The following is an 18,750-nucleotide window of genomic DNA, read 5'->3' as shown; positions in this document are numbered from 1 at the left end:
TCGAACATTTATGGCATGTAGTGGAAAGGTCTAGTCACACCTGAGATCCTGCAGCAACAAATACCACAGAGCTGTGGGTGGCTATCCAGACAGCATGGCTCAACATCCCTCCAGACGTCTCCTGTCCACTTGTGGAACTGATGCCACCTCGGGTTGCTAGAGGTCCTACACAAAAGTAGTTCCTGTCCCATGACTTTTGTCACATTACTGTACACACTGTGCAGTCACCAGTGGTGGGAACATAAAAACCCTAAGGCGCAGTAAGACACTCACCTTCTTTACTCTTCTATCTAAGAGAGGGCGATGTAAAAACAGGGTCAGGCTTAGTGAAAAATATATTTATTTCATAAATAGTTCACTACACAAACACATTCACATACATTCTTTTTACAACATGACAACATTCACTTCAAATACAGTTAGATGCAAGTTGTCTCCAATTTCATAGAAACTTCTTTAAAAATAATCTTTTTGTATTTAAATATTGAAAGAATTTCAAAAGAGAACATTAATAATTTGTAAACAATCAATATAAAATTTCTTCAAAAAGCTTAGATTATCATAGCATTCTTATCCAGGACAAAATCTGTTTTTCCACAAATAAAGCTATAAAACAACTTGCAGCAGAACATCAGGACAAAAGTAAAGTGGTGGAAGCAAAGCTACAAGGCAGAAAGTGCTGAGATGTGGAGTATTACTGTGCCAGCCCTAACTGGACTTTCCAGCATACAATTCCTTCATGTTCTGTAACTCACTGATGAGCTTCTTGTTCTGCAACTCCAGCATGGTGACGCGGGCCTCTAGGCACCGTACATACTCTCTCTTCCTGCGACGACACTCTTTAGCTGCCTCCCTGCAAAAAGCACAAGTGACAAAGGCAACATACCACATTCACTGGCTCCAGAGCAAAGCAAGAAATCAGCTCTCTAACATCACCAACAGGTGCACACAGACACACTTGTCTTCAACACATTGAACTATATGGGTGATGCAACCGTGGCCTTTTTTCAGCCATTGTGAGCAGTGGCTAGACACTGAGTGAACGCGCTTATGCCCAGATGTTTGCAGAAACCTGCGAACAGCACAGTTTTTTTTAAGCCTCAAATGGCCTTAACGTTATTCAATCTTGTGAGAATACAAGTCTTTTAGAGCCTTGAGTTCTTCGATGAGCATCTTGTTTTGATTTTCGAGCACAGCAACCCGATTCTCAAGACATTTGACATACTCTTTCTTCTTGCGGCGGCATTCCCGGGCAGCTTCCCTGGAAGCGACAACAAAGAGGCTCCATGAGCATGATCAAATCAGGTTTGACTTCAAGAGCCACTTCAATCAAGTCAGCCAAGTAACAGCCATTAAGCAGTCCAATCAAGCCACATGCTACACATTCACTCAGTATAAAAGAAAGTGATGGTCAAACGTTTTGCACCACAGATGCTTAACTAGTTTAAAACTATATCCCAAATCACAACTGCTTGAAAAGTTTGGCACTTTCCTAAAACAAACCCAATGATCTTTGTGAATTTTTGACCAATAAACATGAAAATGGTAAATTTATCTATTTTAGTAAAGTGTCCTTACAGAAACCTTCCCGCTATAACGCCTTACTTGTAGTCTGAAAAGAACAGTTTTTGAAAATGTAGTTTTAAGTAGGTTTCTTAAAAGCGTAAAATTATTACAATCTGCTGTCCTAATACAGCAAATGGGCCGAATAAGTAAATCCTAGTGGATTTGCTAATTAAATGTCCCATGCTTTTATATGTTGGGTGCATCAATTTGATGTTTACCTTACATAAGACAACGGGCATTATTTCCACACTCATCGTCCATTTTATCAGCTCCACTTACCATGTAGGTGTATCTTGTAGTTCTACAATTACAGATTGTAGTCCGTTTGTTTCTCTGTGCATACATATGCAACATGTCAAAGGTAAAAGGGGGCAACAAAGTATGCAGAGAAATGGGTGGTCTACAGTTTGTAATGGCAGAACTACAAAATGCACCTATATTGTAAGCAGAGCTGAAAAAATGGAGAACATTTAAATTTTAATGTTATGGCTGATCAGTTTATATGTTTGGGCTTTTTGCACTTAAAGGAAGGACTGAGCCTATAATTACATTGTTGACTAGGTGTGTTGCAGCAGAGAAAATGTTAGAATATGCAGCGCAGACAACAAGACCAAGGTTGGGAAATCACTAATGAATGTCATGAATGTACCAGCACAACTGTTACCAAGTATAGAGAGTTCTTGTTTGCTTGGTCTAGTTGTAGGCTAGCTGGACTAGCACAAAAATGTGGGTCATCTGGGGTTCCTAAGAACTGGACTGGGAATCATTAATGTAGACCAAAAGCAGTGTGTGTCAGTCCTGGTCTTGGAGTACCAATTCTCTTCCCTGTGATAACTGTGTTTCAGAAAGGTTGGTCCTTGGTAGCACTGTCCTATGGAACCTCCGCATCTTCATTATATGACGCTAAGCAGATTGGTCTACCAAGCTTTTCAAGTCATCGAAAAAAATTCCCTGCCCTTTCATATCTGATCCAAGTCAATGACTTATTCCTAAGCTGGATCAGGTGTGATGGTGCATGGAATCCTTCTAACAGTGCAGGGCGATGGGCCCCTAGGACTGTAGTTGAGATCGTAGTGAGATTAGGCACTGATAGTTAGCTGAAGTAAAATTAATGTAACATTTTAGTGGATGCGGTTATACTAAAAAGTGCACTGAGTAAGATTCTTACAGGATTCTGAGCGTATCCATTTGTAGCTTATAACACAAGGATGAAGCTTCACAATGAATGGTTGAGTCTCCATAATCATCCTGTTTGGTTAAATACAGAAACAACAAAAGCTTTTGTGACAAATTAAAGCTAATTTCTGTTAGGTTTACAGCATATCTGAGTTGTTCTTTCAAATAAAGTGATCGACCCTCATTTTCTCACTGCATCAAAGCATTATAATATAATATATATATAAAATATATAAATATATAATTTTAATAATTTTAAGTAAATCTATAAACGTAAATGGAGATCAACCCATGGTTGTAGAAAAGAAAGAAAGTATAAAGAGAGAACCTGTGCTTAGCACATTAATCCTTTGGCTGGCAGAAATCAGTGGGTCCACAGGTTGCTTTGATTATCATGTGAGTATCACGCATCAGATTAGGTGCGTGCTGAGCGATAGTGGTTATGAGATGAACCTTTAATAAGAAGCAAATCATCGTGCTTGTGCAGGAAGGTAAGATAAAAATTCATGTACAAGCTGCTGTGCCAGGTGTAGAAATGCAGCAAGTATGTTACCTGTTTTTCATCAGGCGGAGCTCCCTCTTACGCGAGGCCTCCTCGGCCAGCTGCTGAGGGCTGTACAAGGATCCTGGTGACCCGGCCATGGCTACACCCTGTGGTAGGCTGGTGGTGGGTGAACGGATCTGATACGCTGACATGTCTCCAGTAGTACCTAATGTAACCCATGCATACACACAACCAAGCACACACACATGTAAACAAAACTGCAGTTTAACGCATTCACAATCATGATTCAGAACATTTCTTCAAAACATTTCATACCAGTGCCAGAATGATTAATCCAATGTGTTGTCAATGTACCATTGTTCTGGTGTCACTTTAATTAGATTCTATTCTGCAGGGAATCACCTCATAAAACGATGTGATAGATTTTACAATCATTTACAACATTTTAGCAGCAATCACAACAGATGAGTGAAAAACACCTTAAAGTTTAAAGTCTATCAGCAAATAAAAAAAATAAAAAAAACGCACTACACATTAAGTTGACACTTAAGATACTTGTATGGTACTGTGCAAAAACACATTAAGGAAAAAAGCAGAAAACACATGTAACAGAAAATTTCACAGAGGCCTCAACAACTAATACAATGTATTTCTTCAGCATTTAGTGTGCTTTTATAACAGCTCTTTTTTTCCAGAAGACTTGCTTTCAGTTTTTCAAAGAAATTTGATATTTGTACACACCTCCAAAGTCCAATCCCAGACACATTCAGCTTATGTTTTCATTTTTCCTAAACATATTAATAACCATAAATAAATGGCGATTGTGAATGAAAATATAGAGGTGTATTCACTGTAGAGGATGTGTTAACTTATTTTCACTTTAACAAACTTAGCAAACTGTTGCATATGACTCTATATTGTTACACAGTGTGAAATTATTGCAAGAAACTGATTATTGTTTGCAAACTATTTCACATAATGCAATGGGGTGAACACTGGAGATGTGAAGAAGAAAAATATCATTCATGTTGTACATAAAGCATGTTATGCAGTTTCTGTCTGCATATAAACAGTAATGAAGTGAAACTGACTGTTCCATTTATGCAGTCAAGGCAGTACTTACGCTGCCCATTATAACTCACAAATGACTTCAACAAACAGCTAATCAATTAGGAAGATCAGAGACATTCAAGATGTATACAACATTCATTTTCAGCAAAGCAACAATCAGCAAAGTCCCATCCATCCATCCATCCATTTTCTAAGCCACTTCTCCATCAGAGTAGCGGGGACCAGCAAAGTCATCAAACATTATACTGCCATTAGATGCCAAAAGACACTAATAAAACAACTGGCAAATTGACAGTAAGAAACACTGACTTATAGAAATCCTTTCTACTATCAGTCTATAAACACAATCATGCTTACACTCGAACACTGACAATTTCTTGTGAAATACATTGAAATATATGCATGGATATTTGATTTAAAAGGGGGGCCTCTATGGAGCTCCTGAAGGGACATGGTGTATTTTATTTCTTAGGTGAAAGGGATGTAGTGTTTTTTTTTTTAAGTAAAAATCTGGTGTACATGAGATACAATCAGGTGAGCACCCAATACTATCAAGTGAGCACCAGATACTATCAGGTGAGCACCAGATACTTTCAGATGAGCACCCAATACTATCAAGTGAGCACCAGATACTATCAGGTGAGCACCTAATACTATCAATTGAGCACCAGATAATATGTGGTGAGCACCAGATACTGCATCTATGTGCACCAGATATGGTGAACCTGATAGTATCTAGTGTGCACCAGATTTTTACCTAAAAAATACACCACATCCAGTTCACCTAAAAAAATGTCCCTTCAGGGGCTCTGTAGCCCTCAAACAGCAGGGTGACATCTTAAGACGCAGCTGAATAATAGGTTTTAACTGTGGATTATACACAGACACGCTTGCAGCGATTACATGCCGGTGAAATCTCTGACGTGTTTACTCAGGACCAAAGCGGTTGGTGACCTTCCTGTCCTGGCTACAGCTATTTCCATGAGCCTCAGACTGTTATTTCCTATACAACACCAGATATGCAAATCACAGACACAGCACAAAGGCACACCAAATAGAGTTTCTGTCAAAAGTTTTTTGCTTTTGTCTCATTGTGTAATTACATTTTTTCTATCTCTATGGAAATCTCTGTCTCACTGAGACAACCAACAGAGTATTATCTAACAGATGATTAATCTAGTAATGTCTTGCTCTCGCAAAAGGAACTGCCTGTAATCACAGCATGATTTTGGACTGACGTCAATGTACATCTTATTTGCTGTTCAGCATTTACATTTCCCTGCTGGTGTCCAATTCCAGGAAACGTTGTGACGTCAGCCAGGCTGTGAGTGGGCTGAGCATTCACACGTTACAGAGTGAGTGAAAGAGAGAGAGAGAGAGAGAGAGAGAGAGAAGCACTGAAAGGGAGGGGGGTTTGAGGGGGAACTGAACAGGCAAGAAAGCAGTCATCGCTGTGAAGATATTTCATACATTTAACCTGTTGTAGAGGTTGAAAATGCTAAGTATAAATATGTACAGTATGAACACAAGTCAAATCTTTGCCTCTATGCAAAAGCCAAAGCTATTTACCTTCTAACTGAATCTTCTGACCAAAGCAGCAAACTTAGTGTTACATTAACCTGCTCCAAGTTCTACCAATATCTGGTAAGTACCTATTTATTTTCAGAATGTACTCATTCCAACAAATCAATCTTTCAGCTAAACAAAAGAAACCTACATTACAGACTGTGCCATGCTGTTATCTTGTTATATAATTTATTGATGCCACACAGCATTTTAAAATATGAAGCAGAACAGCAAACATACCTGACTCTGTCTCCTCTCCAATCACAGCCATGTGTAGTGGAGCTGAGAGACTGTTCCTGCCTCTGCCTTCAACATGCAACACAGCCCAAACCACTAGCTATGCATGCAATTACAATTAAAGCTATTGACATCACTATGACATCACTGGCCTCTTGATGTCAATAACACAGTGGAGACCAGAGCCCTCCCCGCCTCCTCTCTCTTCTCTTCTCTTCCTGCTTTCTCAGACCTAATGCCTAATGCATTTGTGCTGAGTACTCTTAGCTGTATCGGTCAAGTAACAATGTAGAATGCAGCAGCAAGATTTTCAGATGCCAAATTCTAAAGTAGACCTTCAAGACACTCCAAAATATTTAAATGCTAATAGCATGCATATAACTCAAACAGAGAGACATCATGCTATGAACCTAATATGTCATAATATGTTTATTTATACACAATAAAAATGATATTTTATGTTTCCACTTATTGCGATTAGATTAAAAGAAAACAACTGGAGTAGCACATAAATAAATAATTACAAATTAAACTGTTGTCATTTTCTAATACATAAAAGCTTATAATTCCTTATGAATGGCATTTTTAAAAAACCCTAAAAACATTAATTTACTTTCTTAGTGATTAATGAATAAGCCAACATAGTCGATAATGTTTTACATACTGTAAAAGAAGTTGCTATATAACATTACTATAGCAGTGCTTTTAATCAGATTACACAATTACAAAAAGCCTAATTACAAATCAATGCTTAAGAGGATAATTACCTTGGACTACCACCTTGTTGCCAGGCACAAAACAGTACTGAGCCTGTGGGGCTCCTGAAGTGGACATGGTGAAAGGCTGATACCCCTGCTGGCTACTGCCAAATTGGATGCTGCCATCTGGGTTGAAGGCAACTTGAGGCAAACAAATACATTCCAAATGTTTATTGCTTGGTAGCTGACGGAAATATAAGATTTATATTAATGCTATCAATTACTAAAATGACCATTAAGCAGTAGTTCAAATTTTTCTTTTCCTGAAAATCTTACGAAGTCGGCTTGAGTTGGCATTGTAGAAGGGGCTTAGTGGCACAGTAGTGGAGGCATTTCCTTTGTCTGAAAACATTTCTGCAACCATCGGGATTATGGGTGCATCTGAAGGAAGCTCATTCAAGCTTCTGTTTGAACATAAAAAACATCACAGCTATGTATGTGTTTTCCTAAGAGTATCATTTAGCTACGAGAATTCTATTGAAAATGCTGTTACCTGTATGAGCACTTAAGAAGAGCCTCTGTATTATTGCATGAATTAACAGCATCCTCTTTGCAATTTCCTTTTCCAGAGGCGTCCTGGAAAGAAATTCAGTTTCCCGGGTTTTTTTAAACTGCACTATAGCAATACAAAAATGTACAAGAAGTGTACAAAACCGTCCTGCTATTTGAGTGACTGTCTATGTAATGCACTATCTACAGAATTTACAGCATATTTAACTGAGTTGGGTTTATCTGAGCATGGAATCTAGGGCTCATCCACATGACACAATGTCGGTCTGTGTGATTTTTAAAACCTAACATGTTTGACTTACTGACTAAGTGACACTTGCATTTAAAAGAATGCAAACAGGCAACAGCTGAGTCTATATAGGTAACTATTAATAACTGCAAATAACAGTAAAGGCACAATGCAAAAGAAAGGCCAAATGTAGGATGTAGACTTACAACCTCGGGTACCAGGTTATGATTTTTTTTCATATACCATTAGGATTGTTTCCTGATGAGTGTAATCTGGCTAACTACATGGCTAAGATTGGTGATGATGAAACTTATGCTGTAAGATAAGAGATACTTTATTAATCCCACCTCTGCATTTAACCCATCCGAGAAGTGAAACACCACATACACACTAGTGAATAGACACACACACTAGGGGGCAGTGAGCACACTGGCCCAGAGTGGTGGGCAGCCCTATCTACAGCGCCTGGGGAGCAGTTGGGGGTTAGGTGTCTTGCTCAAGGACACCTCAGTCATGTGCTGTCAGCCCTGGGGACTGAACTGGCGACCTTCCGGTCACAGGGCCAGTTCCCGAACCTCCAGCCCACGACAGCCCCCAGTTGTGCATATGTGTGACACTGGCTTTAATTTACCTGTTGACGTGCAGAATCTTGTTTGCTGGTCGACTGTCTTTGTTTTTGAACCCCAGAGGCAACAACAGTGTTCATGGTGTTTTCACTAAAACTAAAGTTGATGACGTTAAACAAACTATACAGACCTACTTCAAAACAAAAAAGACTCAGACAGTTGTGAAAATAAAGAAATGATAATAATGATCTTAAACCGTGACCAAACTCAACGTTACTCGATTAGGTCATCTAGCTAGGTTAGCTAACGTTAGGTTAATCACGATAGCTGTTGCTAGGTAACGTTAAGCTAGCTAGCTAGTGTTACTGCTGTTAACAGAGTTAGCTAGCTAGCTAACACTAACTGCCTAGCTAGCCAAGTTACTGGTCACTCACACGGGTTACGGAACAAACTTAATTAAAAAGCTTGTTAACAGGACATTACCTCACTTCCTAGTTCTTGGTTTCAGTGTTGCATCTAATCAAAGATTTTCGGCCGTATGAAGTTCGTCGTCAGGGACGTCAGGCTCTTTATGATGCGATCAATGGGATCGCGAGGTTTAGATGGACCCGAGGCTGAAATTCAATATCTCCTTCACTTACGCCTACAGAGGTCAATAATTAGCAACGATACTTAATATTTTCACAGATGTTAAAATAACGCATTCCTAGCGACCACTGCTGTTTTTTTTTTCAACTTAAAATGTGAACCGGCCGTCAGCGCAACTGTTTTAGAACGTTGTGTTCATTTAATTGACGCTTTAACCTGAACTTGCTGAACGTCACTACCGCCTCGGCTGTGATCTCGTCACCGAAGCGTCACGACGCTGAAACGCACGTCTCACTATCGCATTTATTCCCACTGAAATCTGTGAACTCCCAACTCAGGGCTCTTTTATTACAATCAGAAGTAAAGCCAATGTTCACTTATTGTATTTATTTTTGGTCTTTCTTGAAAATACAAAACGAAAACACAAAAAACATTACAAAACATTCTTTAACCAAGATGACATAGGCAATATATATATATATATGAAGAAGTAAAAAGACAATGAAATTCAGTCAGTAACGGTGCAACCTTGAGGTAACAAGCAATAGAAGTTTCTTTTCATGTTCTTAACCAAATAACTCATAAGTTACTATGTACTCAGTAGTGTTATCAAACATGTTTGAGTTATAAATCGACCACATAAATCAGTTTTACATTTCAAAATGTGTTACGTTAGCAATGATTCCACTGTCACTCTTTCAGCCAGACCTTTAACATATCCAAACTTAAGAAAAAAAAAAAGAAAAGAAAAAGAAACAGTAAAGTAAGCATGCTCTCAGCACCAATACAGGAGTATTGTTCAGCAGCTCAACCAACCAATCTATATACACATACAGGCAAATATGTGCAACAATTATCTGTAGCCAGATAATTCATGAGGAATGATCAACTAATCAGAACAGAAATGGAGATCTGCATTTGAGGCACTAAATCAAAAATACCCAATCCCACCTCCAAATACAAAGTGGCAGAAGAGCAACATGTGTTGCCCAGATAGAAATGTAAGTTACACTTACAAAAATCAAAAATCCAAGTTAAAACCAAAAAAAGGCAAAGGATTTTAAAACACTTGTCTTTTTTGACAATGAATGCAATTATATTTTCTATTAAATAACAATAAAGACATTGCATTTGAAATGTGAAGTTGCTTTTCTCCCCCTAATCCTTTGGATTTTGCTTCTGGTAATGTTCTGATAAGTTTGCATCAATCACGGCAGGTAGATTCAGCTAGCATTATCATTTTCAGTATATGCATGCATTCAATTCGACGTGGTTTCCAAACACAAACTAATTTCATTTCCCCTCTCCTTTTACCACTTTAAGAGTTAAATGCTATAAAAACTGCAAGACAGTCCACAAAACACAAGGCTGCGTGAAGAGCTAGTCTTCTGATATGAGATATGCCGTAGAACACATGAGTAATGCTAACAAATGTAGTCGGAATGGAAAGGTGCTCATTCTCATTCCACAATTTTCTCTCTTCTGCCAACTGGGTTCAGATTCACATTATGCTTGGAAGGAAGAACAACTGGCTGGAAACACATGTGGCATCAGCCCCAACTGTAACTGTAAAATACTGGACTGTGCGAATGCATATCTACCATCTTCTGACCTGGGAAAAACAGAGAGGTGCCCATTACAAAATGAAACTGCTAATTGAAACTGATTACAAAACACCAATAATTCCAAGAATTTTCTTTTGTTTTGTCATTATATATGTTGTTGGCCTTTAAACATACAAGAAATATCAATGCTGTATTATGATGGAACTATTTAGAACAAAACAGTTTTATTAGCCAAACAAAAACGTGTTTTCCATTATACATCAGCTGTTATTCTTTCCAAAATTATGTTTTCAAAAATTTAACAAATGGATATACAGCATTTTGAAATGCAACTCAACATATGTCTGTCTCAAATACAAAATTCACGTTTTCCACATCTTGTTGGACCAAGGAATGTGTTTGTACTTACAGTGCCACCTGTTCACCACTGAGGGGGCACATAGCTGTAGGTGGGTGTGCCAGGGGGTCGATATGTGGGCACTGTGACTGGGTGGGGAGCTACTGGACTTGGGGAGTGAGTTGTTAATAAAGTCCCTGTGGAATGAAGGATACGCAATACATAACATGACCACATGGCACAGAAAATCTGAGCTCAATTATTTAATACAGGAATCTTTTCACAATTAATGGCCAGTTTTTATAAAACAGAAGCTAAGAGTGATTAGAGCTCGGTATTGGCAGACACTTCAAGATGCACATCATGATACAAGCATAGAAACATATGTCACACAATATAAGAATCATGTAACAGAAAATACTACATTACACAAAACAAACAAATGAAATGTACTAAATGTCAGCCTAGAACAACTGCTCTGTTAAATTAAAAGTGTATTTGCTCTTTTAGTATGTAGGTTTGCCAGTGGTTTACATGTTCTATTGCACTCACAGATTTGAATGCAATATCAGTTTTACTTATAATGCTGTATGAGAAATATTGATACAACCATAATCACGGTGATTTGCTCAATACCAAGAGCTTATTGACGATATAATGTGGTAGCAATATTTTGAACACAGCTCTATTAAATGATATCACTTCTCACTTACCAGCGGACATTGCCATAGTGGTGCCTGCTACCATTCCCATGGCGACTCCATTAGGACGGGGAGGAGGGATGGGAGGAGCATATATAGCTGCTGGCATGCCATTGGGCTGAACAACTGTAGTATGATGAATTACATGGGGAGGAGCAGCATACAGAGGCTGTGTGTAGTAAGTGCCTTGCTGCTGTGGAGAAAAATAATCATATTTTAGAGCATCTTCTGCATCTCTACACAGGAAAAAAAAACAAACAAAAAAAAACATATTTGGATTTTCAAAACACTTTTGTAGCAGCATACCTGAGCATAGGGATTCTGCTGAGGATAGGAGCTCCTCACAGGGTACACAGCAGCAGGGTAGGGGTTGGGTGATGAAGAGTAGGGAGGCACAGCACCTGTTGTTGGGGAGCAGGACATTTTGAATGGTGTTCCTGGAGCGTAGCCTAGAAAGTTGTAAAATAAAAGTTAAACAGCCGCCTTTCCAAATTGTGTTGAAGGCATCATAGTCACAACAATAAACAAACAGCTTATCAGTAATTGAAGTAAATTTTCTTAATCTTGGGTAATAATCTTGAGTAAAGATCAAATAAGATGAAATATTAAAGCCATGCAATTTAGGCAAATTAGGAGTTCTCAACTGTAATCTTATGTAATAAATGGCTAGATATGAACTCCCACTGGCTATCCGAACAGCAGAGTCTCTTGCTGTCTTCAAACGTAGACTGAAGACTCATCTCTTTACACAGCACTTAAATGAGCATTGAACTATAAGCTGCACTTATTTTATTGTACTGCACTCTGTATTGTAGTTTATTGTATTGTATCTTATTGTTATTGTATTGCATTGAATGGCACAGAGTTCTGCGTTCACCTCTGTTTCTTTTTCTCTTGGTGTCTACAGTGACATGTTTCTAGCAGTATCTGAGCTCAGGACTGTCTTTTTCTCTAAGCTATTGGTAACTAGCAAAGATACTTTCTCTAGATTGACAAAGCACTTCTTGTAAGTCGCTCTGGATAAGAGCGTCTGCTAAGTGCTGTAAATGTAAATGTAGATATATTTTCTCAGTGGCCTTGCATTTGGGACTGACATGAGGAATATAAATGGTGAGGACAAGTTCCAAATAGTATGCTTCAGTTTGTTTCTCTGTTTCTGCTTATCTGAGACCTCACAATGGCGTCATAGACAGTTAACAGTAACTGGGCCTTGTTGTGAAACAAATGTAGTGTTGCACACTCAGTGACAGGAAGCCACAAGCACTACTCCCTCCACAGCAAGGACTTGAGAGCTGTGTTGAGGTAAGCGTAAGTTCAACTAATGAAGACAGAAAATAAGATACTCACTTTTCTGCTTCTGAAAAATAAAAAATAACCTTCACTGTCCTGCTATGATAATGCAGAGTGCTTTACTAAGCATCTTACTGTTAACAAAGACCTGATAGAAACTAATTATTCTTCCTTTCCTGATCTTTGTAGGATGCCAGGGCATGTTGGAACTAGAGTTTTAATTGGGCCCAAAACTTTAATCCTAATTCTAATACAGCCCAGGAACTTTCTGTCCAAGCACTACACAAAATTCTGTCCTGTCAGAGTGCAAAATAAACTGGCCTCCTATTTGTCAGCTTCTTAATCACATGCTCCTATCCACTTTAAATGCTACAGCTTTCAGAGGAGCCAGAATATAACTGCGGCACCATTTAAGGCGGAACTGAAAATTCACAACATATGCTGGCAAACAGGAGGCCAACTTCAGCTCCAACACCTTTACCAAGACCCCAGACAATTTTAGTTGTTTGTTTGCTCAGCACATTTCCCTCCAGACAGTTTCTCAAACCCTGAATATCAATAGGATTGGCTCATTTACCAGCTCATTTTTCAACCACAGCCTCCATCAGCTATATGGAATTTCAAGTGAGAAGACGATGTGTGCAAATGTCAACAATACGTCAGTAATAAAAAGAGTAAACACAGATCAGCTTAGACAATGTAAATCAAGACCTTCATTAGGATGTTTTGCTCTATTGATGATGTGAAGTCCTATGACCTTTTAATACTATTAGGCCTAATCCACAATAATGGACATTTGAAAACTCACACATTTTTCCCTGTGTTAGCATTTCCACACTGGGAATGGTGTTTTCAACCACTGACAACAAATCTTTTTGACATAATATTATCATAATATTTCTGGCAATATTATGTAGTTGAGATTTTCAAAAATGGGCCTCGGAGATTTGCATTTCAGCTCTGACACATCCAAAATTGGCAAAGTTAATTTGAATGTTGTTATCCCTGCTATCTGTTCTGGTCTGTGTACTGATCCATGTTTTGGATTATGTACTGCATAAAACACACAAACACACACAAACACACAAATACACACACACAGGGTTCCTGTATACAAGACCAAGCACTTTTTGGTCACACACTATGAAAGATCTTTCCTTGCTAAATATAGTTATCAGCTGTTTTTTTTTCCCTTCCTCTAACTTTATCTTTCTTGGCATGCACCACAACAAGCCGCCTGGCTCCGGTAGCTGGTGCACACTCGATACAGGCATTTTCATATTGTTTCGGCATTTCAGTGTGGAGAGAAAACTTTTTGAAAACAATGTTAAAGTGGTAATGTGGATGGAGAACCTTGACATAAAATCAGCACCTTTAAATGCATCTGTATAATTCTGAACAAGCCATTATAATTAAAGCTGTTCCAAATTGGACTCATTTATACAACTTAAAAAAAAAAATAAGGAAACATTCAAAATGCCTGACATGGGCTAAAAAATTTTTCCCCACTTCAATGAACATTTTTACTCAAAATTCCATTAGATATGACTTTGTACCTTCTAACATATTAGCTCAATGATCCCTAATGACGAATGATGCTGAAACCTCCTCTCTTCAAGCGATATGAATAGGCCTGAAAGATTAATCCTTTTTATACTGAAATGACATTTTGAAAGAGTGCCTTTTTAAAATCAAAATCGCTACAATTTTAATTATATCCCAAAATTCTCTCATCTTAAAAATTTGAGAAATTTGACCTAATACCACAGAGCATGTGAATTGGCAGTGTGGCACACTACATTCAGCATTCAAGCCTCAAGTCCGTAAAAAGGGATGTGTTGGTCGCATTTAAAGTACAACTGCATTGTTGTAAAAAAAAAAAAAAAAAAAAAAAAAAAAAAAAAAAAAAAAAAAAAAAAAAAAAAAATCACAATTACATCCACCCATCAATCCATTTTCCAAGCCGCTTCTCCGTGAGGGTCACTTGGGGGGTGCTAGAGCCCATCCCAGCTGTCATCGGGCGGAAGGCAGGACACACCCTGGACAGGTCGCCAGTCCATCGCAGGGCAGACACAGACAGTCAGTCACACATTCACACCCAGGGGCAATTTAGCATGTCCAATTGGCCTGACTGCATGTCTTTGGACTGTGGGAGGAAACCGGAGAACCCGGAGGAAATCCACGCAGACACGGGGAGAACATGCAAACTCCACACAGAGAGGACCCTGGTCACCCTGCCAGGGAATCGAACCTAGGCCCTCCTCACTGTGAGGCGACAGCGCTACCCACCATTACCTATGGAATTACCTACTTACCTATCCTACGACACAAGTCTGTTGTCTTAAGTATAAACAGAACCGCACATAAATGTAAACGCAAAATAAGTATTGCTTGGATTTTACATTTTTCTCCTCACTCTCCGACACGCAAAAACATGATAGTACCTGGGTGATGAAATCATAGTAAAAGGATATAGTGTAAGAGTAAGAACTTGCCTCTTACACTATGTTGGATCCTAACTGGATGTTAAGAAGTTGGTACTAAGCAGCATTTCAGGAGTTGAGAGCTCCTCTTACCTGTGGGAAAAGCTGGGTTACCTCCAGGGTACACATTGGGAGAATACGCAGGGGCAGCCGCTGCATAGCCAACAGGAAACCCAGCTGCAAGACATAACACAGAGCAGGCCCATTTATTTCATTACAGACGCTGGTAATAATAATGCTATAAAAGAACATGACACTCAATTACACAGAAAAAAAATGATTCTACAAGGGAAGACAACACTCTTCACTGTTTACCTGGGTATCCTATTCCTTTAGGGTTGACATAAGGAACCCCTGTTGGTGCAGGGCTGTAGACAGGGTTCATGATTTTGACTCTCTGCTCCTTTATAATAAAAAAAAACACCCAGAAACATTAATGCCCCAATGACAGATTATAGCAACTATATAGCACTTAGTGACTGTGCAGAACACTAACAGGTTCTGAAGAATTTCAGACATTACTGCATACATGTATAAACATCTTTTACCATCTTTTATCATTCAGCAGAATTATTTACATATTGCTTTGTGTTAAAAGAGCATTCCAACATAAATTCAGCATTTAATGTTATTTTTTGCATTATGTAGTATTCTGTAGCACAGCATTACATCCCACACCCTCAATACCTTGACAGAATTCACAATTTTGTGGCGTTCTTTTTCCCCCATCAATGTTCTCACTAAAATTACATCATGGTTTCCTATCCGCAACTTTAGCTATCTGGTTACCTTTTGCTTTGGCCAACTAACAGGAAAAGGCATTTCAGATAAAATCATGTACCAAAGGACTTCGGACCTTCAACATACATCATCTGAGGAGGATTTTTAATCTTTACACATGAAAATCTCACTCCATGAACTACTGGGGCTCCACTGTAGTCAGGACTCCTGTAGCTACCATGTTTACAACAGATGTAGCAATGATTACAGTTTTAATTTTGGTCGGAGTGCTCCTTTTGAGAAGACAGCATATCATATTACTGTATTTAACACTGTAGATCTATTGTTCATAGCCAAGTGAATAACAGGAATAGGAAAATGCAGTCAAGACGACTGGACTGGACTAATCTGGAATACCACTCGCTGCTCATCCGAGTCCAACCGTAAGCAAAAAAACAGGACATGCGTTTCTTTGCAACTGGTAACACAGTAAGTTTATCAGCACCACAGCGCCATCCATAACAATCAAGTGTGCACATGGTGCTGAAGAGTGGGACAAGCCACTGACTGCTCTCACTACCATGTGTGCACAGACGCAGCTGTCCCTTCTGTCAGTGCTGCAGCCTCAGAACTCCACATGCTTTGGGCTCTGCGGTATCTGTACCGACCTCATCTTGAATTGGAGGGAAATCTTCCCGCTGTTGAGCGGACGTGCCGTTTGCTTGCCAGCCAGTTCTCCTGAAACATAAGCGCGCTTTACCATTAGCCAGAACTCTCGCCTGTAAGCCGACGCTGCGCTGCATCGGCCGCCGATTAATATTTTACAGCGCACGTCCACCAAGACACAACTTTTTCGAGTCAACGCTGCCATCTCGCTCTGAGAGCAGCTAAATAAGAGCAGCCAGCGCGCTGTGTGGCCCCGAAGTGGCTGTAGGCCGCTGCCTGCCTGCCTGCCTGCCTGCCTGCTGCTGGTGCACCATCACCATCTCACATCCTCGCTCCTCTCACCAGAGATCTCCCTCTCACCGCAGCAGCTGCGCTCCATCCACCTCCCGCTCTCGGAGCAACAACAACGGTCATACTAACTCTGCCAACAGACGGGCTAACAAAGGCCGAACGAACGCCGGCATGGCGGTGACTTACGCCTGTGTCTGCGTGTTCGCTGCGGGCTGTGTGTGGATGTGCGGCTCCGCTGCGTTTCTCTCTCCGAGCCGCTGGTGACCCGCCGCTGCCCTCCGCCACGAAACGCTGCGCAGAGAGCCGAGCAGCGGCGTGCGTCACATCCGGAGCCAGCAAACTACGGAAAGAGGAAGCAGCGCCCCCTGGTGTTCAAAGAGACAACAAGGAGAAGAGCCTTTTTTCGCGTGCGGACTTAATACAGTTCAACAAATGTAAACAAAAACAGCAACAGGTCAGTTTCACGATTCATACAGCCAACAAAACAAAAATCAAACAACAACAAAAGGATATATATATATATATATATATATATATATATAGTGGGATTCAAATAAAACTGAAAATGCTTCAAAGTATCAATAGATTCATGACATTTCTTATTTTTCATCTGTCAAAAATTAACCAAGGTATCTATAGAAGTGTACAGATCTGAATAAATGAATGTTATATTTTTAGCAAATTTCATTTTGTGTATATAATATTTACCTCAAATTATCCATCCATCCATCCATCCATTATCTTCCGCTTCTCCGGGGTTCGGGTCGCGGAGGCAGCATCCTAAGCAATGAAGCCCAGACCTCCCTTTCCCCATCCACTTCCACCAGCTCTCCAAGGGGGATTCCGAGGCGCTCCCAGGCCAGCTGGGCGATATAGTCGCGCCAGCGTGTCCTGGGTCTTCCCCGGGGTCTCCTCCCAGGTGGACCCGCCTGTGACACCTCCCGAGGGAGGCGTCCAGGAGGCATCCTAACCAGATGCCCGAACCACCTCAACTGGCTCCTCTCGACGTGAAGAAGCAGCGGCTCTACTCCGAGTCCCTCCCGGATGACTGAACTTCTCACCCTATCTCTAAGGGAGAGTCCAGCCACCCTGCGGAGGAAACTCATTTCGGCCGCTTGTATTCGCGATCTTATTCTTTCGGTCATTACCCAAAGCTCATGACCATAGGTGAGGGTGGGAACGTAGATCGACCGGTAAATCGAGAGCCTTGCCTTATGGCTCAGCTCTTTCTTTACCACAACAGACCGGTAAAGAGCCCGCATCACTGCTGACCCAGCACCAATCCGCCTGTCAATCTCCCGCTCCCTTGTACCATCACTCGTGAACAAGACCCCGAGATACTTGAACTCCTCCACTTGAGGCAAGAGCCTATCCCCGACCCAGAGGGCTCTCCACCCTTTTCCGCCTGAGAACCATGGTCTCGGATTTAGAGGTACTGATTCTCATCCCAGCCGTTTCACACTCGGCTGCAAACCGATCCAGTGAAAGCTGAAGTTTGCGGCCTGATGTCCCCATTAGGACCACATCATCTGCAAACAGCAGCGATGTGACCCTGAGGTCACCAAACCAGACACCCTCCATCCCTTGACTGCGCCTAGAAATTCTATCCATAAAAATTCTGAATAGAATCGGTGACAAAGGGCAGCCCTGACGGAGTCCAACTCTCACTGGGAACGAGTCTGACTTACTGCCGGCTATGCGAACCAAACTCCAGCTTTGTTTGTACAGGGCCTGAATGGCTCGTAGCAAAGAGCCATGTACCCCATACTCCCGAAGCACCTCCCACAGAATACCCCGGGAAACACAGTCGAATGCCTTCTCCAGATCCACAAAGCACATGTGGACTGGTTGGGCAACCTCCCATGAACCCTCCAGAATCCTGGAGAGGGTGAAGAGTTGCTCCAGTGTTCCACGACCAGGGCGGA

At 40.5% G+C, this 18,750-nt stretch overlaps 2 protein-coding genes across 4 annotated transcripts; both read right to left on the bottom strand.

Moving 5' to 3' along the window:
- Positions 1 to 713: 713 nt before the first annotated feature.
- Positions 714 to 8,849, bottom strand: cremb (cAMP responsive element modulator b). 2 transcript variants are annotated; one of them, XM_037536771.1, is made up of 6 exons: positions 8,250 to 8,849; positions 7,373 to 7,455; positions 7,156 to 7,283; positions 6,889 to 7,020; positions 3,296 to 3,452; positions 714 to 1,261 (listed from the first exon to the last, which is right to left on the bottom strand). In XM_037536771.1, the coding sequence occupies exons 1-6, from the start codon at positions 8,322 to 8,324 to the stop codon at positions 1,117 to 1,119; spliced, it is 720 nt and encodes a 239-aa protein (XP_037392668.1). In that variant the 5' UTR covers positions 8,325 to 8,849; the 3' UTR covers positions 714 to 1,116. The 2 variants fall into 2 exon arrangements, with proteins under 2 accessions (XP_037392668.1, XP_017555798.1); XM_017700309.2 differs by lacking the exons at positions 6,889 to 7,020; positions 7,156 to 7,283; positions 7,373 to 7,455; positions 8,250 to 8,849 and adding an exon at positions 6,125 to 6,279.
- Positions 8,850 to 9,144: 295 nt separating this feature from the next.
- fam168b (family with sequence similarity 168 member B) lies at positions 9,145 to 17,135 on the bottom strand. Of its 2 annotated transcripts, none has more exons than XM_017700365.2 (7): positions 17,012 to 17,135; positions 15,464 to 15,551; positions 15,242 to 15,325; positions 11,682 to 11,824; positions 11,388 to 11,568; positions 10,747 to 10,871; positions 9,145 to 10,384 (listed from the first exon to the last, which is right to left on the bottom strand). In XM_017700365.2, the coding sequence occupies exons 2-6, from the start codon at positions 15,531 to 15,533 to the stop codon at positions 10,759 to 10,761; spliced, it is 591 nt and encodes a 196-aa protein (XP_017555854.1). In that variant the 5' UTR covers positions 15,534 to 15,551; positions 17,012 to 17,135; the 3' UTR covers positions 9,145 to 10,384; positions 10,747 to 10,758. The 2 variants fall into 2 exon arrangements, with proteins under 2 accessions (XP_017555854.1, XP_017555855.1); XM_017700366.2 differs by having other exon boundaries at positions 11,388 to 11,565.
- Between the last annotated feature and the right edge of the window lie 1,615 nt (positions 17,136 to 18,750).

This window comes from Pygocentrus nattereri, chromosome 3 (genome assembly GCF_015220715.1).
Source record: "Pygocentrus nattereri isolate fPygNat1 chromosome 3, fPygNat1.pri, whole genome shotgun sequence".
NCBI classification, from domain to species: Eukaryota; Metazoa; Chordata; class Actinopteri; order Characiformes; family Serrasalmidae; genus Pygocentrus; species Pygocentrus nattereri.
Note: the sequence above shows the minus strand (reverse complement) of the source record. Positions and strands in the feature narration are given on the sequence as shown.